The 22,850-nt window shown below is 48.3% G+C and overlaps 1 protein-coding gene across 1 annotated transcript in view; it reads left to right on the forward strand.

The window, feature by feature from the left end:
- Positions 1–22,850, forward strand: part of LOC148532313 (phospholipase B1, membrane-associated-like) — a 239,858-nt gene that overhangs the window by 179,508 nt on the left and 37,500 nt on the right. The window contains exons 46-49 of the mRNA XM_088467993.1: positions 4,445–4,503; positions 8,017–8,084; positions 14,414–14,457; positions 20,854–20,953. Coding sequence (XP_088324119.1) covers positions 4,445–4,503; positions 8,017–8,084; positions 14,414–14,457; positions 20,854–20,953 — 271 coding nt within the window. The remainder of the gene's footprint in view (positions 1–4,444; positions 4,504–8,016; positions 8,085–14,413; positions 14,458–20,853; positions 20,954–22,850) is intronic.

Here is a 22,850-nt window from a genome sequence, read left to right on the forward strand (position 1 = left end):
AGGGCGAAATTCTAGATTTGTCGGACACTGACACTCTCCAAGCAGGGGCAGAAGCTAAGTCTAGTATTTACATTCCAGACCTCATGCGGGCAGTCCGTGCGGCCATGGTAATTACTGACGACAACCTACCTGCAGCGCCTACTCATGCTTATTTTAAAGAGGTTAAAGGAGCTGCAGCAGTTTTCCCTCTATCTGGTCAGCTAGTTGATCACATGGAGGAGGCCTGGAAATCTCCAGGAAAAAGATTTCAACCTCACAAGCGTCTGGCTTGTGCATATCCCTTTGCGGAAGATTACTTCACTAAATGGGAGTCTCCTCCTCAGGTGGATTCTCATGTGACGCGCTTAGTAAAGAGCGCAACTTTGCCTATGCCGTCTGTCTTCTCTGAAGGATACTACAGACCGTAAGGTGGAGATCTGCCTAAAGTCTATCTATTCCCTTACTGGAGGAGCATCTAGAGCAGCTATGGCTGTCTGCTGGGTGGCTCAGGTTATGGAAAGGTGGGCGGACGCTTTGGAAGCATCATTTGCTTCTGAGGGTACCAGCGAGCAGGTTGTGTCAGTGGGTAACCTTCGGGATTGCGCTACGTACATTAACGAAGCAGCTTTGGATTTGAGCCTGCTTACTTCTAGGATTTCTGCAGCGGCTGTGGCCGCTCGATGCTCCTTGTGGTTACGTTCTTGGAGGGCGGACGCTGAATCCAAGAGAGGCTTTGAATGCTTACCCTACAATGGGCAGGTCCTGTTTGGACCAGCTTTGGACAAGATAGTTGACATGTTGGCGGCTACCAAATCTGCATGTCTACCTTCAGCCCCGACTCCGTCCTTTCGGCCCTATCGCCCACCGGGAAAACCTAGGGTTCAGTCCTTTCCGAGACCTTCAGGTCCCAAAAAGACTGCTAAGACCAAGAAGCAAGCTTGGAGTACCAGACGTCCAGTTGCCATGCCGGACGACAAACCCTCAGCCTGACGGGTTGGGCCTCCCCTTGGGGGATCCCAAGGTGGGAGGCCGACTTCTGCAATACGCCCAGTGTTGGTTCAAAACCACCACAGACACTTGGGTAAGGGAGGTGGTATCTCAGGGATATGCCCTCTCCTTCCGCAGAAGGCCTCCTCATCAGTTCTTTGTAACAGCACGTCCTTCAGATCCAACGAAGGCTCTAGCGATCCAAGAGTAGGTGCGTTTTATGCTTCAGATGGGAGTAATAGAACCTGTTCCGTTATCCCTGAGAGGGACCGGATATTACTCCAACCTTTTTCTGGTTCAAAAGCCAAATGGATCATTTCCGACCTATACTCAACCTCAAGTCCATGAACAAATTTTTAAGGGTCCCTCGGTTCCGAATGGAGACTCTGCGTTCTATTGTTTTAGCTATGCAGCCAGGGGATTTTATGGTGTCCCTGGATATTCAGGATGCTTACCTGCATATCCCCATTGCCAGGGTTCATCAGCGTTACCTCAGATTTACAGTGTCGGACCTCCATTACCAGTTTCAGGCACTACCGTTTGGCCTTTCCACGGCTCCTCGGGTGTTCACAAAAGTAATGGCGGTCATGGCGGCACACCTGCGGTTACAGGGAGTTCGCCTGTTACATTACTTGGACGACCTTCTGTTGTTGGCAGGGTCGCCACAAGTCCCTTGCAGCCATCTACAACTGACAATATCAGTATTGCAGGCTCACGGCTGGATAGTGAATTGGAAGAAGTCCTCTCTAATTCCTTCTCAGAGAATGGTCCATCTCGAGGCATTGTTGGACTCTCAGCAACAGAGGATCTTCTTGACGGAGGAAAAGATAGCCCTGTTGCAGTCCAAGATACGCAATGTTCTAAGCAGTCGCCGAGTGTCTCTTCTCTCAGCGATGAAGTTACTGGGTTCCATGGTGTCAACGTTCGACATGGTGGAGTATGCCCAGTTCCATTCCAGGCCTCTTCAAATGTTGATCCTGTCCAGATGGGACAGAAATCCCCGTAGAATAAAGACGCAGATGATCAGGTTCACTCCGGAAGTGCGCCTGTCTTTGACGTGGTGGTTACAAAAGTCTCATCTCAGCAGGGGACGTCCGTTTTGGATTTCGGATTGGGTCCTTCTAACAACGGATGCCTGCCTTAGGGGCTGGGGCGCTGTGACAGGCCCTCACATCTTCCAGGGCCGGTGGATGTCAGAGGAATCGGACCTGCCAATCAATATATTGGAAATTCGAGCAGTGTTCAGGGTGCTGCAGCATGCAAGACCGTTCCTGCTGGGGAAACCTGTGCAGGTTCAGTCAGACAACGCCACCACGGTGGCTTACCTAAATCATCAGGGAGGAACTCGAAGCCAAGCGGCTCTAAGGGAGGTGTCCCGCATCCTGACTTGGGCAGAAGGCAATCTTCCAGCCATTTCGGCCGTCTTCATTCCGGGTGTGCTCAACTGGGAGGCGGACTTCCTCAGCCGCCACGATGTACAGAAGGGGGAATGGTCTCTTCACCAGGAGGTGTTCCAACTCCTGGTGGACAAGTGGGGTCTTCCCGAAATAGACCTCATGGCCTCCAGACACAACCGCAAGCTGTGGGCGTACAGATCCCGAACAAGAGACGCAGGAGCTCTCCTGGTGGACGCTCTGTCGGCACGATGGAACTTCCACTTCACGTACCTGTTTCCTCCGTTCTCCCTGCTACCTCGAGTAATTCAAAAGTTCAGGCAGGAAGGAGGTAAGATCCTGCTGGTGGCCCCTGCGTGGCCCAGAAGGAGTTGGTACTCGGATTTCCAGTGTCTGTCCATCGACACTCCTTGGCTGTTACCTCAGAGGCCGGACCTATTGTTTCAGGGTCCTTGTCTCTACCCGGACCTGAGTCGGCTCTTGAGACTTCCCTCTTGAGGACCAAGGGTTTCTCTAAAGCGGTGGTCAATGCCATGTTACATGCTCGTAAGCCGGCTTCAGATAGAATTTATCACAGGGTGTGGCATACATATTTTGAGTGGTGTCGCCCTAAAGCTTACGATCCTCGCGAGTTTAGAATATCGAGAGTGTTGGCTTTCCTTCAGGCAGGCTTGGATTTAGGTCTACGCCTTGCTTCACTGAAGGTGCATGTTTCTGCCCTGTCGGGTTTGTTTCAACGAAGGATTGCTACGCGGCCTGATATCCGTACCTTTATGCAGGGTGTCCTTCGCATCCAGCCTCCCTATGTCCATCCGGTAGCTCCAAGGGATCTGGCTGTGGTCCTGAAGGCGCTACAGGATCCTCCATTTGAACCTCTGGGTTCTGTGGATCTGAAATGGCTTACGGCAAAAACAGTGTTCCTTTTGGCTATTGCTTCAGCCAGAAGGGTGTCGGATTTGGGGGCTCTTTCGTGTCGTCCCCCATTTCTAATTTTTCATTCGGATAGGGTGGTACTTCGTACCCGTCCCGAATTCCTTCCTAAAGTAGTGTCTAGTTTCCACATTAACGAGGAAATTGTGGTCCCAGCCTTTAATTCATCTGATCTCTCAGCTGGTGAGGCTTCTTTGGATGTGGTACGGGCTCTGCGGATTTACGTGGACCGTACCAGTTCTTTGAGAAAATCGGACTCTTTGTTTGTACTATATGGATTTCATAAGAGGGGTTGGCCTGCCAATAAACAGACTTTGGCACACTGGATCTGCATGGCGATCTCTGAGGCATACACTCATGAGGGACTTCCAGTGCCACCCTCTGTGAAAGCTCATTCTACAAGATCTGTGGGACCTTCGTGGGCAGCTCGATGTGGCGCCTCAGTTCTTCAGCTTTGTAAGGCGGCCACGTGGTCCTCTGTCCATACTTACGTCAAGCATTACGCCTTTGACACATTTGCTTCTCAGGATGCTTCCTTCGGGCGGCGGATTCTCCTCTCGGCACAGGAGCGTCCCCTCCCTTGAAGGATACTGCTTTGGGACATCCCCAAGGTATCCCTGTGGATCCCTAAGGACCCTGAGGTAGAAAACAGGAGATATGGTAAGAACTTACCTTTGTTATCCCCGTCTCTACGAAGTCCTTAGGGTCCACAGGGCGCCCGCCCTAACGCCCCGTGCTTCCGTAGGGTGTTGTTCTGGTCACCAGTTTCTGTCTCCTTTTTCTATGAGAATGTGAATCTTGTGTGTTCCAGACTTTCTTCTTCCTTTTTCCTCTCTCCCGGCCTATGGCTTGATGCTAAAACTGAGGTGCCTTGGCCTGGGGGCGGGGTATAGGAGGGGGCCCGAAGCATCTTGGGAGGAACATCTTTAACTCTGTGGTGCCCATGGCTGGAGCCAAGCCCTATACCCCAAGGTATCCCTGTGGACCCTAAGGACTTCGTAGAAACGGAGATAACAAAGGTAAGTTCTTACCATATCTCCTGTTTTACTGACCAGACCTGTTATTTCACATAATGAATGTTCTAGTGCCCAATATTTATTGACCATGTCTGATGATGTCACTGTAACTAACTAGCATCTGTATCTCTCTTCCAGTTCATAAACTACGCGCAGGGGACATTAAAGTGGTGGCAGCTTTGGGTGATTCGTTGACGGTAAGTGCTCATATAGAGCAGTTTCATTAATAATACATTTCTTTTGCTTTGTAATATTTCCAAATTTCAGACACTATGGGCTAAGGGCCTGATTCAGACCCGCTCACTAGATGTGGCTGCTCGCTCCCAGCGTATGGAAATTCAGCTAAGTGACGTCAAGGCAGGCGTTTGCACGGCAAGGCGTTAGCACACCCACTATGTCTTGGCGAGCGATCACTTTGTGTTTACAGACGCCCACCAGCCTGTCTTTAGCCGCCCACTAGCGTACGTCATCTCCAGGAAGTATATACAACCATCGGTGCATCTGTTACCATCGGAAATGACCGCAGCACTTGCGTTTGACTGTACCCTACTGCAAGCACTGCGAGCAGTTCAGTGTAAAATTCAAGCAGGTGACGTATACTATGATGCTGCCTGTCAATTATGCACGCCCCAGAAACGGCGTTGAAACACTCTGGCACGCCTGCGTCCGAAACTCCACTCCCCCGTTACTACAGCCCTGCCCCAGTTACCACCCACAAACGGCCTCTGTCACTCATTCCACTGGGTTGTCTTTGCATCCCGATCGCTCATTCTTGTTGGCGCACGTGCACTGCGAATTATATGCATGCGCACATTTGCGAACATCGCCAGCAACGAGCGAGCGCTTGCTAGCGAGCAGGTCTGAATCAGGTATGCGAGTATGCCCATATTTTGAAAGCAGCAAGCATGTTAAATGCTAAACCAAGCTGCATTAGCCTTTAACATGCTTGCTGCTTTAAAAATATGGGCATACTCGCATGCATTCCTGCCCTACGTTTCCTACAAATACAATGTCCTTTTCCTACAAGAATCACTCTCATTTCCTAATGATTGGAAACATGCTGGAGTGTACTCCTGTGTAATGTTTGTCATAGTGGTCATATTATAGTACAGGGCTGTATATAGCATGTATACCAAATACGCATATACCTTAGGCAGATGTGACATTCATTCTCATTTGCCATTTTTAATGTAGTTTTTTCTGCTGCTTGAACGTTGCCAACCCCCTACTGTATGTCCCCAGTAATTAAAATGCAGGAGAGTAATGGATAGAGGGTTGCATAATGCAGGAGAGTAATTGATAGAGTGTTGTATAATGCAGGAGAGTAATGGATAGAGGGTTGTATAATGCAGGAGAGTAATGGATAGAGGGTTGTATAATGCAGGAGAGTAATGGATAGAGGGTTGTATAATGCAGGAGAGTAATGGATAGAGGGTTGTATAATGCAGGAGAGTAATGGATAGAGGGTTGTATAATGCAGGAGAGTAATGGATAGAGGGTTGTATAATGCAGGAGAGTAATGGATAGAGGGTTGTATAATGCAGGAGAGTAATGGATAGAGAGTTGTATAATGCAGGAGAGTAATGGATAGAGGGTTGTATAATGCAGGAGAGTAATGGATAGAGGGTTGTATAATGCAGGAGAGTAATGGATAGAGGGTTGTATAATGCAGGAGAGTAATGGATAGAGGGTTGTATAATGCAGGAGAGTAATGGATAGAGAGTTGTATAATGCAGGAGAGTAATGGATAGAGGGCTGTATAATGCAGGAAAGTAATGGATAGAGGGCTGTATAAAGCAGGAGAGTAATGGATAGAGGGTTGTATAATGCAGGAGAGTAATGGATAGAGGGTTGTATAATGCAGGAGAGTAATGGATAGAGGGTTGTATAATGCAGGAGAGTAATGGATAGAGGGTTGTATAATGCAGGAGAGTAATGGATAGAGGGTTGTATAATGCAGGAGAGTAATTGATAGAGGGTTGTATAATGCAGGAGAGTAATGGATAGAGGGTTGTATAATGCAGGAGAGTAATTGATAGAGGGCTGTATAATGCAGGAGGGCATGTTAGAAAGTGGGGAGTCTGGGGACTAAGGGCCCAAGTCAGACCCGGACGCTAAGCCGCGGACGCATGCTATGGGCGATTGTCGCCCGTCTGCACATGCGTATGCAGTGCGCGTGCGCGAACCAGTCCTTGCGATCGGGAATCGTGCGCTCTTAACACAAAGACTGGACGCTACTTTGAGTGACAGAATGTGCCGTTTGTGGGTGGTAACAGGGGAAGGTGCTGCGAACGTAGGCGTGTTTGGGCTTCTAAACAGAGTTTTATGGGTGTGCATAATTAGCATTGAAACGTCATTGTACACTTGGTTGTATTTCAGCCTGCAGTTATCGCAGTGCTTGCTTTGGGGTAGGGTCTACCTCAAGTGCTGCCTGCAGCTTCGATGGTTCTGATTAATCATACACTTCCTGGAGATGACGTGTGCTAAGAAAGAAAAGTGGGCGTCTTTATACCGGCGTGCGTTCGCTCTGCCGTAGCTCTCAAAGACATAGAGGGTAGTCCTTACACCAGTCAGTGCGATTGCAGAATTTGCATACCCGGCCCCTTTTGGCAGCGAGAGAGCGCAGCTTAGCGTCCTGGTCTGATTCGACCCCTAAGCTATCTTGAACAGGTCCCTACTTTTTAGACTGGTAAATATAATGATGGAGGATGTAGTAGATAATGCAGATATAATGCAGGAGGGTGTGACAAATACGTTTTGTAGTTTAGAACATACTGTATCCACAAGGTCAGCATTATTTATTACCAGTTATTTATATAGCGCACACATATTCCACAGCAGCTTACAGAGAATATCTGACTAATCACATCAGTCCCTGCCCCAGTGGAGCTTACACTCTATGGGCCTGTTTCACTACCGATCGCAACTGCGATCACGCACGCAATCGGCTGTTTGTTGCATTCTGCGCATGAACCGGTCATTTCCATCGGGTCTGCGATCGCAGAAACCTTGCAGACCCATCGCAGAGTGATTGACACGAAGTGCCATTTGTGGGTGGTGACAGGGGGGTGCGTTCGAACATCGTTACAGGGGTGCGATACCAACACAGGTTGAGTACACATGGCGTGCGATGAGGTTAGCAATTCCTGAGTTAGGTCAGGGCTTGTGCAAGTGTGCGTGAGGCTGCGATGGTACTCCATGTTACCGATGGTTTCACAGTCTTGCTAAGGATTACGGATGTGTGTAAGGTAAAGTGGGCATCATTGTGTAGTGCAGCGGTGGCATAGCGATCGCATAGCGATCGCAATGGATTATCATACTATCGCAGTTGAACTGCGTACGTAATCGCTATTGCAATTGCACTTGCGATCCTTAGTGAATCAGGCCCTATATTTCCTACCACACGTACGTACACACACACACTCGGTCAGTAGCCAATTAACCTACTGATATATATTCTCCCCACACAAGCACAGGGAGAATATGCAAACTCCACACAGTTAGGGCTGTGGTGGGAATCGAACCCAAGACCTGTGCTGGGAGGCGGTAATGCTAACCATTACACCATCTGTGCTGCCCCATGTAAATATGAATAGTGAGATAAAACAGTATTTTCCTGAGTATTTCATGCCATCGTTTCCGTCACTGGGTGAGAGTAAGTACTTTGCCAGTTGCAAATTTAATTATAGTATTTGTAATTGTGCTTTTAGGCTGCTTTCGGTGCTAAAGCGACATCCCTCGTGGATCTTGTCGTTGAGGCGAGAGGTGTCGCCTGGAGGTAAGAGCTGATGTTTGTTGCTTCGTATGTTGTTTTTATTATCCTCAACCACAGAATATGATAATGAACGCTAGAGAGTGCGCTATTTCTACCCTCACAGGCGCTCCTCAGCACTGGGACAGAATATCGTTTTCTCTTTACGTTTATACTGTGCTTCTTATCCAGAAAAACACTGACACGGTGCTCACTGCACCCCAGCTAAACAGCCTGCACCTGCAAGGACAGGTCTAGTACACCAGTTGATAAGATACACATACTGGTTTGCATCCCTGATGAAAGTACTTTGGGCCTGATTCAGACCCGCTCGCTAGCAAGTGGCCGCTCGTTGCAGACGATGTTCGCTAATGTGTGCATACGTGTAGTTCGCACTGCGCGTGCGCAAACTAGTACGAGTGATCGGATTTTGCTCGCTCGCAAAAGACAGCCCAGTGGAATGAATGACAGGAGAGACCGTTGGTGGGTGGTAACAAGGGCAGGCCAGTAGAACGGGGGAGTGGAGTTGCGGACGCAGGCGTGCCAGAGTGTTTTCACGCCATTTCTGGGGCGTGCATAATTAACGGACAGCGTCATAGTACACGTCACCTGGTTGAATAATACACTGAACTGCTCGCAGTGCTTGCGGTAGGGTACAGTCAACCGCAAGCGCTGCGGTCATATCCGATGGAACCCGATGTACCGATGGTTGTATATACTTCCTGGAGATGACGTACGCTAGTGGGCGGCTAAAGACAGGCTGGTGGGCGTCTATAAACACAAAGTGATCGCTCGCCAAGACATAGTGGGCATGCTTATGCCTTGCCGAACGAGGGGCTGCCTTGACGTCACTTTGCAAAATTTACATACACAGGGAGCGAGCAACCGCAACTAGCGAGCGGGTCTGAATCAGGTCCTTTGTTCATATTGAAATGTCAGACTATGTAAAAAAAATGTACTGACGATGCTCATCAACTCCATCGGCTTCCTACAATACCTATATGCTGATGACACTCAAATCTACCTTTCCTCCCCTGAACTCTCATTCCCTATCCTCGCTCCTGTCTCTCCCTGCCTCTCTGCCACCTCATCCTGGATGTCCCAGCGATTTCTCAAATTCAACATGTCCAAAAGTAAACTCATTGGGCCAAATGTGATAGGGTGAGAGTTTAGAAAATGTGAGAGTAAAGTCTGATACTTTTTAAACTCGGCCAGTGTAATAGAGGCCGAGAACAGGCAAAGTCACCTGTTTTCAGACCCAAAAAACTCCCACGATTTAAACTCTCATCTAGATGTTTTCCCATTTTGAAAATGCAACTTGACCAATGTAGTAGTGTGAGAGGTTACTGCTAAACTCTCACATTTTCTAAACACTCACCCTATTACATCTTCTTCTGGGGGGGGCCCATCCAGTGTCCCAGACCTGTTCTCATACTCATCGTCTCCCGACTCGACTAATGTAACCTCCTCCCCTCTGGCCCCTCCATTACTCTCATAGGTTCCATCTATCAAGAACGCTGCTGTCCGTCTCATTTTCCTATTAAAATGCTCTGCATCGGCCTCCCCCCCTCTGTGACCTGCTTCATCACCTCTCAATTCCCCTCCAAATACAGTGCAATCTCCTGACCTTCACATGCAAAGCACTCAGAAGGGGTCTATGTACTAAGCCCTGGAGAGAGATAAAGTGGAAGGAGTTAAAGTACCAGCCAATCAGCTCCTGTCACTTTACAGGCTGTGTTTGAAAAATGACAGTTAGGAGCTGATTGGTTGGTACTTTATCTCTGTCCACTTTCTCTCTCCAAGGCTTAGTACATAGACCCCCTCAGTCACTCTGCCCCCTCCAAAATCTCTAACCTTATTTCTGTCCATACGACCTCCCGACCCCTTCCCTCTGATTACACCTCACCTAAAACCTGGTTACATCCCCCCATCCCTGGAACGTCAGACTTTTACCAAACCTCGCCAGCTTCAAACGTTTACTCAAAACCCCGAGCATCCCACCTCTCCCCCTACATCGCCAACCTTATCTCCTCCTGGAATACATTATGATTTCATTTGGACTAAGTCCACTTTATTTATTACTAGCTGGAGTACCCGGCGTTGCCTGGGATTTTAAGAATGTTTGTTTACACATCATCCTCCAACAAACCTCTCCTTAGGCAGGCCTCACGAAAAGTGTGACAAACTTCCCCATCCACAGTCCTAAGGTCTTCGAAGGAAGTAGGACCTGTAAAGGTGTAAAGCAAACTTCGGTGATAGAAGCATTCCAAATTTGTCGGATGTAAGGTGTAAACACGGCCAAGAGCTTCTGTTGCTCTGATACCAGAATGACTGTACTTCCTGGTTGCTGGATCGCATTACGAAATGCACAGCAACTACTTCCAGTTCCTTGTGCAGCTGTTCCCGGCATTCAGGGTCTCCACGGTGTATAAGATTCATCCAATCGGTTTTATCCTTCAGGGGCTGACAAAGGAATGAACCGGAAGTAGCCTCTGTGCTTTCCATAGTGCGGTCCAGCAACCAAGGAGGTAGACAAAAAAGTTTGGTCGCCACTGTTGACACCATCTAGTTGTGTAAGCTCATGCATGAGCAAGTATAAATAAAAATTTGTGCTGCAGAGCAGCATTTTTGCATCCCAGTATAGTTGCCATCTTTATGGGCCTGATTCTAAATCAGACAGATCTCTCCTCATGGATGCAGATAGCAATTTTTACCATATTCAGACTCATAATAAGCCTGGCTTAATATCAATACGTAGAGATGTGCGCCGACCCTAGTGTTTTGGTTTTGGATCTGGATCTCCCTTGGTTTTGTATCTGGATCTGGTTTTGGATTTTTTCCTTGGTGTTTTGTTTTTCGGTTTTGGATCTGGATTTTTTCTTAAAATATCATAAAAACAGCTAAAATCACATAAATGGGCCTGTTTTTGTTCCTACAGTATTATTAATCTCAATAACATTTATTTCCAGTCAATTCCAATCAATTTTGACCATCTCACAATATTATTTTTTTCATCTAATTAAGGCCAAAAGGTTGCATCCAGCTAGCTGGCTGACTAAGCTAAGTTACACAGTGGGCGGCCCTAACATGTGGCAGTTCAGCTTCCACGTTCCAACACAGATACAGTTTGTTATACAGTGTGGGTTGGATACACCAATAGTGCACTTACTGTGACAGCAGTGTCGGCAGTGCGGGGTTGCTGGCGGTGTCCTCAATGCGAGAGTGCTAGTGGTGTCCTCAATGCGGAAGTGCCGTCAGTGTGGCGGTGTTGGCAGAGTGGGGGCCCTGGCAGTGTCCTGGGTGCATAGTGTCGGCAGAGCGGGGGCGCCAGCAGTGTCCTCAGTGCAGGAGTGCTGACAGTGTCGGCTGTGCAGGGATGCCCTCTGTGTAAGTAGCAGCAGTGCGGGGTCGCTGACAGAGTCCTCAATACGTGGGGCAGTAGTGCGGGGGTGCTGGCAGTGTCGTTAGTGCAAAGTGTTGGCAAAGCAGGGGTACCAACGGTGTCCTCAGTGCATGTGTGCTGATAGTGTCGGCAGTGCTGGTGGTGTCCTCAGTGTGGGAGTGCTGGCAGTGTCGGGGTCACTGACAGTGTCCTCACTACATGGGATGGCAGTGCAAGGGTGCCGGCAGTGTCGGCAGTGGAGGATGCTGCCAGTGGGGATGCCAGCGGTGTTGGCAGCGGGGGGTGCCGGCTGTGTCAGGCAGCGGGGGATGGCGGGCGCCATCTTCTTTTGCTTCCTGTGTGCATATTAAATGGCCTTAACGCTGATTGGCTGAGAGCCGTGACAGACGGCTCTCTCAGCCAATCAGCGTTAAGCCCGCTCAATACAAAACCTTGCGACCCGTCAGCTGGATCGCAAGGTTTTGGATCCGGGGCAGGCAGGGAGATCCGAGCTTGGCTCGGATTGCCCCGAATTCCAGAAATTCGGGTGGGTTCGGTTCTCTGAGAACAGAACCCACTCGTCCCTAATCAATAGTGGTTATAAATTCATACAGCAGAGTAAATGTTGTTCAGAGATTTAGATTATATGCTACAGAATAAAATTGCATAATTCCTTAGTATGTAGCAAATGCATGTTATAAAATCAAATTATGAAATTAAACAAAAATAACACTTTAATATTTTTATTATTGACCTTGCAGATGGCCCAAGAAGAATGGTGTCCAAATCTGCATCTAACAATAAACTAAACAGCACAATGCTTTTATTCTTCTTTGGTGCTTTAGGTGTAGTACCATGAGAGATCTTGGCTTGTAAACTGTGGATTACAGTATAAAAAGACAGAATAACAGCAGGAAAATGTTCGCTTTTATATAGTAGATAGTAGAGATAGAAAAGAAAAAATAGCAGATAAGCTAAATCCTTTTCTAATTCTGTACTTGACCTGTAGAGGGCGAATGCTATGCAAAAAATTTGGTTTTTAATTAATTAAAAATGAACAGTAATTAACTTTGATTTCAAATTGTTTTAGTTGCCTCCGTCGTGTTTTAATACGCTCGTATGTAAAATTTCACGATCTTGGCTTGTAAACTGTGGATTTGCATAAAAATACAGAAGGACAAAATGACAGAAGGACAAATTTTCGATTTTATATAGTAGATTATGGTCCTCAGAACCACAGAACCACAGAAAGTGTCTCTGGCCAGGCAAATTTTGGTTCCTCACAAAGTTTTGCTTGTTTTGTTTTAATATTTTATCTAATATGTTCCTCATGAACTTAGGAGATGGTATAGACATGTAAGTTTCTCTTAACGTTCAACACTCCCCCTCCCCACAGTTTTTTAAAGTTTTTTTCCCTGCAAACTCCGGTCTGTGGCCACTGTCTAGGTACTAACCACTTGCTAAATCAGCCTGACAGGTCACAACTGAGTGAAATCCATTTTGAGCTGAACAAAAGAAGGCCTGATGGTAGTGATGCCATCATTCATGGAGTCCTAAAAGTGGAGGCCACTTATTATTGTTCGCAGATAAAACAAGTCCTTAATAATACAATCAACAGTGTAACAAAACTTTTCTACTTAAAAATTGTCATTACAACATATGGGCTCCATTTACTAACAAATTTTTACACTAAAGATATTTAGCACTAGCAATCACCGCAATTTTGTTTAACAAACCAGAATTTATCATTGAGATGCTCGCGAGCGATCACTAGTGTGAAAAAACCCAATAGCTGTGTTTTTCTTTAAACAGCACTGCCGAATGAAGTCTTTTTTGTCATGAACTGTGCGCATGCGCAGTTCAGCAGACTATACGCCGAAGAGATCCGGAAGGGGAGCCATATTGTTTGTGCGGACTGATGCTGATTCCCTGAGGACTACGGCTGCCTCCCCTCTAAGGTTACTGAGCTGTAATGGCTGTTATCAGCATCAGTCCGTAGGAACAAGCCTGGTACTGGGGCGGGAGGCGCTGCATGGTGTGTACTGGGGGAGGGAGGTGCTGGGTGGCATGTACTGGAGGAGGGGCTAGATGGTGTGTACTGGAGCAGGAAGAGCTGGATGGTGTGTACTGGGGCAAGGAGGGGCTGGATGGTGTGTACTGGGGCAGGGAGGGGCTGGATGGTGTGTACTGGGGCAGGGAGGGGCTGGATGGTGTGTACTGGGGCAGGGAGGGGCTGGGTAGTGTGTACTGGGGTAGGGAGGGGCTGGGTAGTGTACTGAGGGATGGAGGGGAGGAGTGCTGGTCGGTAGCTGCTGGGGAGGGGGGTTCCGCTGTGTGCTGTGGGGGACTGGGGTGAATGGAGAGGTGCTGTGTACTGGGTTAGGGGGTCTGCTGATGTGCTGCATTCTAGGTAGACCCAGATGCCGGCTCAGCCAGCCGGGAACATAGTGCTTGTCAGCGCAAGATAACAGCTGCAGCAGGACAGGGAGATCTAACGTATACGACAACAGCAATATATACAATTTAAATGGGGATATGATAAAAAAATAAAAACCGCTGGCAGGAGGCTGCAGAACAGCGCTATTTACAATGATAAAAATACCACATGCCTCGCATTTCAAACGAGTTTGAAAAGCGCTCCAACTCTTTAGTAAATGGAGTCCATGGTGTCTAACAGGGACGTGCAGTCAGGGTAGCCAGGGCAGCTGGCATCATGCAACACATAAATAAGCACCTCACGTGGCATAACTTAATATTTTATATCCTTCTACCGTTCCGGTATAATTAACCTGGAAATACAAAATCTGTGTTTCTATTATTTTAAACTTAATACCTAGATCTGCTGTAGTAAAGTGTACATGCTTTTTATCTAAGGTATATATGTATATATAGACAAGCCCATTATGCTGAATTATGACTCATGTATCCTGATATACTTGTATAATTTATTTGTGGTGTTATCGTCTCATTCTAGTATCGGAGGAGATGCGACTCTAGAGCAACACACAACCCTGCCGAGTAAGTCTTCAGAGGTCCTTAGCTAAACCATCTTGCCCTGTAATAGACCCATGTGGATTCACAATGTAAAACTGGGTGCCCACATGGGGTCTGCCAATCTAGAAATCTTTGAATTTTGAAATCATTAAAGGAATTTCTTACGGTGTTCGGCTCACATGAGGTTCAGTGGGATGTAGTGGCATCCATGTGTGCGCCAGCATGCGCCAACCTGTATCTCAGCTGCTAAGAGCGAGGAATCGTCTCAGATGATGATATCTTTGATATCTATTTGGAGCATGTCATAACGTGGCTTTGCCATACAGGTGACTCTCTGATCAGGATGTAGTTGACATCCCGGCTGTCTGGATGCCTGCACTCAGAATGCCGGCGCCGGAGTCCCGACACCAGTCAGAATCCCAGCGCCAGCATCCCAATGGTAAGTACTAGGGTTAGGGTTAGGCACTAGGGGGAGGGTTAGGCTGCAGGGGAGGGGGTAAGGTTTAGGTTGCGGGGAGGGAGGGTAAGGTTAGGGGTTGGGGGTTGCGTTAGGGTACTTTGCGGCAGGTGTTGGTATCCTGACCCCAGTGCCAGATTAATGTCCACATGTGCCTGGAGCTGAAATTCATGAAGGGCTTATTGGTGTGACTAGTAATGGGGGGGCAGTGCTTGTGGGCAGTATCGTAACAAGAGGGCACTGCACCTTGTGCCGCACCCCGCCCCCTACACCCATGACATCATTACGTCATGCCTAGGGGACGGGGTTGCCTGCACCGCCACCAGCTTCGGTAAGTAGAGCCCCGGACACGGAGGCAGCTCTGTAGTAGCGCCACTGGCTGCAGGGTGCCGTTCCAGGAACCCTGCAAGCCACATGTAGGTGCCGTTATATTAAGCTGTAAGCTCCTGTGTATTTATTCTGTGATTCTGAGGTATCTACACTTTTCAATGGAGCATTTCTGACTGTACTACACTATCTCACCCATCACAGAGTATAACAGTGACTGACATATCATACAGAGAGCATAGCACTGACTGCCATATCATACAGAAAGCATCATAGTAACTGCCATATCATACAGAGAGCATCACAGTGACTAACATATCATACAGAGAGCATCGCAGTGACTGATATATCATACAGAGAGCATCGTAGTGACTGACATATCATACAGAGAGCATCGCAGTGACTGACATATACAGAGAGCATCGCAGTGACTGACATATCATACAGAGAGCATCATAGTAATTGCCATATCATACAGGGAGCATTGCAGTGACTGACATATCATACAGATATAGTGTTCACTCTAGCTCCGGCGGCAGGCAGGGCACCGGAGCTAGAGAGGGCAATGAAAAGGGGGCGTGTCTATAAGACGCGTCCTCTTTTCGTCATACTTGGGGGCGTGCCCGGCACTTACGGACACGCCGGGCAGCCCCCAAGCGCTGCAGACAGTGAGAATAGATGCCGGGCGCATGCGCCCGGCGTCTATTCTCTGGCGGTGACCGGGTCACCGCACATTTCTCCACCCGCGGGACACTGCGACCCGCCGGTGAAGACGGCACCCACAGGCTGTGAGGGCAGGGCGCTTTTTGCCCTCCAGAAGGAGGGCAGGGCGCCGCGCCCTGCTAAAACAGCCTAGCGGGAACGCTAGAGAGAGCATAGCAGTGATTGACATATCATACAGAGAGCATGGCAGTGCCTGACATATCATACAGAGAGCATGGCAGTGACTGACATAATATACAGAGAGCATGGCAGTGACTGACATAATATACAGAGAGCATCGCAGTGACTGACATATCATACAGAGAGCATCGCAGTGACTGTACACTTCTGAAATATAATGGAGGACCTATAAACTGTTAAATACTGTACAGGGGGTATAATGAGTGATAAAATGAATGGGCTGCACTATACAGTACAAGAGACAAAGGTTGGACACAATGCTGCTCTATAGGGGCCCTTTACAGAGGAAACAATGAGACTTAAGGTGGACGACCAACAAAGACTCTTAATACCTATCCACCTAACTCGTCGCTGGGGCCAATGATTTTCAAGTCCTTCTATGCCTGTCCGATAAACTGCCAGACAAGAGAAGAGAACATTCATTCTTCTGGATTAGCTTTGGGAGGCAGAGCACAAAATTTAGCGAATTTAAAATGTGACAAAGCATCAGCTATCGCATTGTCAACATACGGCACATGGTTAGTAGCACTAAAACGTATATTTGCTTGCAAACATTTTGAAACCAGATGCTTCAATAGCCACAGGGCTTGAGAATAGGATGAACACTGATTATTAATCACGTGCACAACACCCATATTGTCGCAGCAAAATATAATATTCTGATTAGACAAATAGTCGATCCACAATTCCACTGCCACTATAATTGGAAATAGTTCCACCAATAGGAGCTTAGCTGTGAAACCTGTTTGGTGCCACGCACCAATCCCCATCAAAAGAATCCCCAGAACTCGTAGAGTATCGTTATGTTGGGCACTGGCTTTTTAAGCCAAATCCTCTCTAAATTAAAATTTACCAAAAATGATGCCCAAATTTGGAGATCAACATTGGTCTCCTTGAATAAACAACCATGGTTTAGTTACCCCAGCTGTTGGGCTTTCCAATTTCCAGCAAAAAACATGCTTGATTGGAATATTAGAACAAGCAAAATTGAATGAACCACTCGCAACTTATCCATCCCTAAAGCTAAACAAAAATTAACCAAGTCTAAAAGTTTAGGAACTTTGGCCCTCATTCAGAGCCGTACGCTCTGAGCAGAGCGCACGCTCTGCATGAGGGCCGGGCTCCTTTTTCATGGAGCGTCCTCCTGGACGCTCGTATAGCTGTGGGTCACCACCCACAGGCTATACGAGCGTGCATTTTGATGGCCGCGATGGTCGTGACCATCGCGACCATCGAAATTGCGAGCCGGAGCCTGCGGTTGAGATTTTCAACCGCAAGCTCCGGAGTGATTTTGGCTCTATCAGAGCCAAAATCACTCCCACTGACATCACTAGTGATGTCAGTGGGCCGGCTTCTGACGGGAGGCGTTCCCGTGGGAACGCCCCCGTCAGGGAGGCACGCCCCCGGCACGCCCACCAAAGGGGGCGTGCTGTCAATCAACATTGACAGCACGCCCCCTTTGATCGGACACAACGAGCGAAGGAAAGTCCTTCGCTCGTCGTGTCTGGCGCATGCGCACGACGGAGCTCCCTCCGTCGTGCGCATGCTCAGTGCAGACCATCGACCCACTTGCGAGCGTACAGCCGCTCGCGAGTGGGTCTGAATCAGGCCCTTTATCTGACAGGAGATGACAGCATCCTTCTACCGTGTCTATTTCAATTCCTAGGTAGGACAAACAGGAAATAGGACAATCTGTTTTGTCCAGTGCAACAGGCACCCCCAAGATACGAAACAAGGCTTGCGCTGAAAATAGGATGTTCGCACAAACACCACTATCCGCAAGGCCTATAAACAAAAAATCTAAATAATGTGCTATACCAGCATGAACAGTGCCAGCCTGGGCGCACCAATGTAAAAAGGGTTAATGTTAATTTTGCAAAATAGGAACAACCCACGGGCAAGCATTTATCTACCTAAAACTGCCCATTCTATTTAAAACCTATAAATCTCTAATCGATTTCGGGTGCAAACAGAGCCGTAACTAGACTTTTTGGTGCCCTGTGCCAGAAAGAGCATTGGCGCCCCCCTCATTTTTCAAAGTGACATAATGCACCCAAAAAAGGGGAATGGCCTCATGGGGAAGGACCAGGGAAGAGATAGGGGAGGCCTGGTGATGCTGGGGATGAAATAAGAGGAAGCTACAAGCGAGAAGGATAATAAACAGAAATTTGACAGGCCCAAACAGCGCCCCCTAACCTGTGGTGCCCTGTGCAAAGGCACCGGCCGCACTACCCTAGCTACGGCCCTGGGTGCAAAGGCAGGAGCCAAAAAGCTGATTCGGCGTCCAGCTCTGCCATTAATGCTCCAGAGCCAATGCATCATGAAAATGTTGATAGTGCACACTGCAGTGACATTCTGGGATGGAATTAGTTCGGGTAAGAAAGATGCTGTATAATCTATATTTAGTTACCGGGCACTTTCTTAGATATGATGGGGAAACGCATAAACCTGGGAGCGGAGCTGAAGGAAAAGAGCCACACATACGCCCTAAACTAACCTCAGCCACAACCAACAGGAAATTACCCGGTACAATATTTAGCAAATCATAAATTGGTAGCCCAAAACCATCTAACAGAAATTGTGCCTCGCCTCGCCTAGGACACCAGCCCAAACATTTCGCAAGCTCCCCCAAAGTAATCGGCGAGTTAGCCTTTGGAAGTGTCAGTCCTGGAATCATGCCGCTTCTCCCTCCCCCCTGTCCTTTCCTCCTTTATCGTCCTTAGCTGGGTGCCCCCCTCTGCAGATACGACAGGATTGTCGAAAATGACAACCCGCCCCTCCTAAAACAGCGAGAGTCATTATAAGCAAAACATTTACCTTTTGCTGACGACCCCACTGTGACTTTTACCAGCACACTACACTTGGGGCGTACCTCTTTCCGAGGAACCGGCTCCTGCCGAGTCACCTCCAACCAGACCTCTACATCTTTAAGCCCGAGGGAAATGATCCTTTGACCTTCTTACTTACATCAAAACTTTTCATCATAATCTTTCCAAGTAGAACCCAACTTTAAAAACATCTCCTAAAAATATTTGATGACATTTTGATGCTCTTTAGGTCAAGTCTCCAGGTAGCATGCTGAAATAACTAACATGCCCTTTATCCAATTATGGTAACCCCTAAACGTCTCTTCTCCTATGCCGCCCGGCTTGTTTGCTTTATACAAATCCATCTTTGCCCCTCTGTTTGGACAAAGGTGGGGCCGGAGGCTAAGGGGAGGATGGTGGGGTTCACTGCCAGAGTAGGCAAAGGAGAGGGCAATGAGATGACTGGGAAAGCATGGGGGTTTAGCAAAACAGACTGAGCCAGGGTTGGTGCATTTGTTAGTGGTGCAGCATCAGGCTGGAACCATGGAGTGGGCTGTTAATAGAAATTGGGGAACGGAAGAGAAATGATTAAGTATATTAGAAAAGAAGGGGGCGGAAGAAACCACAGTGGACCAATAAGGAAACGGCGAACTTGCCTGATTAGAGGGGAGGCAGACACCAGGATAACAGGGAACATTAGAGGAATGGCGAATCACAGGGTGTCCACCAATAGACCATGTGCACACTAGCACTAACTGGGGACATAACCAAGGGGGGGGGGAACTTGCTTGTAATGCCCTTTGCACACTCACAGGTTGCAGGAATGAGTGAGCTGCTAATGGAAAAAACTGCCCCCGAAACAGCCTGCCCACAGAGGCCGTGGTCACCGCACCCGCTGGCTGCCCGGTAGAGAGGGCTAGGGCCACAGGTTGCCCCTGCCCCCTCGAGGTAGGAAACGACAGGGGGCACGCTGCTTCAGCCAAATGGGGGGGGCGGTGAATGTTTGGGAAGGGGCATTTCAGGGTCTGGTATAATAGACAGACAGATAAAAGGTCGATAATGTCTACATAGACACCAGATGTTAGACAGGCAATAGGTCGACTGGAACAAAATGACAGGTACAAAAAAAAGACACGCTAAAGGTCGAGCTGAAAGAAGGTTGACAGGTACAAATGGTCGACATGAAAATAGTCGAGTCCACAAATATTTGGCTCATTGTTTTTGTTACATAACTCTAATCTTCACCCTAACCGTAACCCTCCCCTTGGTGACTAACCCTAACCCTTACTCCTGCTGTCTAACCCTAACCGTCGGGGTAAGTGCCTACCCCTAATCTTCCTACCTAGTGCCTAACATTAAGTATTTTGGTAAGTGCTTAAACCTAACCGTTGGGGTAAGTGCCTAACCCTCCAGTAAGTGCCTAACTCTACCCCTAAACCCCCCCCCCAAAAAAAAGTGTCTACCATTTATGTGTCGACATTTTGTCCATGTCGACAATGTGTACCTGTCGACCTTCTTCCATATGATCCTTTAGCGTGCCAGCCTTTTGTCCCTGTCAACCTTTTGTCCCTGTCAACCTTTTGTCCCTGTCAACCTTTTGTCCCTGTCAACCTTTTGTCCCTGTCAACCTTTTGCCTGTCTGACATCTGGTGTCTTTCTAGACATTGTCGACCTTTTGACTGTCTATAGTCTGGATACCGCCTTGCAGGGCAGATAAAGGAATAAAAAAAAACAAATAATAAGCTGATGGTTTACATACATCTCAGATGCCGGTAAGCAGGCAAAAGAGGGCAGGATATATTGCAATTTTCATCTGAAAATAACTAATATAGGATAAACTTTCACTTTTTTTTCTTTGAATAGTTAATGTAACTTCTCATTATAATCTGGGTCCTCTCCACATATTATTCACAATTTACCTTTTAGATATTTTGAAGAAATTCAATCCTAACATACAGGGATTCTCCACCGGTGTCGGAACTGAAAACCCAATGTTTAATGTCGCAGTCGGTGGTTCCAAGGCAGCGTAAGTGATCATTTCATATTGTATGTATGTAGGCCTTTGTCTGTCTGTGGGCAGAGCACGTGCTGCTTACACTCCTGTACCCACCTCCTCACTCTCACCACAAGGCTGTGTTCAGTCTCTCAGGGCACGGGAGGTAGTTACCCGGAGAAGTGCCACGTCACATGGAGGTTGGTGACAAAATAAATTTATATCGGTAATATTACGATGGTATTGCAGAAAATCTTTAGGAAATCTGTTACAGTTTTCATTTAATCAATAAAAAGGGAATGGTATTGATTCATAACCTGATTACATTTACATGCATCAATTTAAAGGAGGACTAATCTAAATTACAAAAAAATGGGCTAAGAAACCCCCTACACTACAGACAGTGAGTGGGACACAACATTTATGTTGAACGATTTAGATCGATTCAAAATCGATTAAAATCGTCCTGTAGTAAGTATACCTCTTGTACTCCCTGTGACTGAAATGCCACTAAAAAAAAAATTCTCAAAAGTTCAGGTGCTACTTATCAGAACGGGAAATAGCTCCGGTTGCTGGGGGAGATATTGTCCCACACACAGCAGTTGTGCTCTCGGCAACGGGATGGGTATGTAATACCGCCGGACGGAAGCCCAGCGGTTGAAATTCCGACACCAGTAGGCCGGCAGATGAAGATCCCAACAGGGGAGGTAAGTGACTATCCCTACCCCTCCCCCCCCCAACCCTCCCTTAGTGGTGCCTAACACTAACCTCCCTCCCTAGTGCCTAAACCTAACCCCCCCCTCCCCGCACCCTAAACCTAACCCTCCCGGGGGGGGTGCCTAGCCTTAACCTCCTCCCCCCCCGTTGGTGCCTAATCCTAACCTCCCCTTCCTCTAGCCTAACCCTCCCCCCTGCGGCTAAGAGCTCCCGACGCACGGCTTACCTACGTTCGGTATGCCGGGCATCGGGATTTCGGCGTGGGGCTAATGATAGGTGTCGGGATTTCAGCTCCTATCTTTAGTCCCCTGCGTTCTTTCACCGTCGGGAAGTCGGCATTTAGACCGCTGGCTTCCTGACTACATCCCCTCAGCAACCCCACTGAAGTACATGGCAACCAGCTGCCTTTTTCAGAAAATGGTTGATGACATAGAACAGTAGTTTTACTTTAGCTATATAACAAATGTAAATGCAATGTCAAGTAGGGATGTAGTTGGCATCCCGACTGTCAGGATAATGGCGGTCAGAATCCCGGCTTTTGAATCCCTACCGCTGAGATCCCAACGGTGAGTATTAGGGTTAGGGGGAGGCTTAGGGTTAGGTGTCTGGGCTAGGCACTAGTGAGAGGGTTAGGGTTAGGCTGTGGGAGGGAGGGTTACGCTGCAGGACGGGAGGGTTTGACTGCAGGACGGGAGGGGTAGGCTGCAGGACGGGAGGGGTAGGCTGCAGGACGGGAGGGGTAGGCTGCAGGACGGGAGGGGTAGGCTGCAGGACGGGAGGGGTAGGCTGAGATGAGGATTAGGCTGCGGGAGGGAGGGTTAGCGTTAGGTTGCATTAGGGGAGGGTTAGGGTTAGGCTGCGGGAAGGGTCGGGGCACAAGGGTTAGGCTGCGGGAAGGAGGTTTAGGCTGTGGGAGGGAGTGTTAGGGTTAGGCTGCAGGAAGAGTTGGGACACAAGGGTTAGGCAGTGGGAGGGGAGGGTTAGGGCTTGGCTGCGAGAGAGGAGGGAGAGTTAGGCTGCGGGAGGGTTACGGTTAGGCTGCGGGAGGGGAGGGTTAGGGTTAGGCTGCGGGAGGGCAGGGTTAGGCTGCGGGAGGGAGGGTTAGGTTGCGGGAGGGAGGGTTAGACTGCGGAAGGGGAGGGTTAGGCTGCGGGATGGAGGGTTAGGCTGCGGGATGGAGGGTTAGGCTGCGGGATGGAGGGTTAGGCTGCGG

This window comes from Taudactylus pleione, unplaced genomic scaffold, assembly GCF_031769625.1.
Source record: "Taudactylus pleione unplaced genomic scaffold, aTauple2 ptg000079l, whole genome shotgun sequence".
NCBI classification, from domain to species: Eukaryota; Metazoa; Chordata; class Amphibia; order Anura; family Myobatrachidae; genus Taudactylus; species Taudactylus pleione.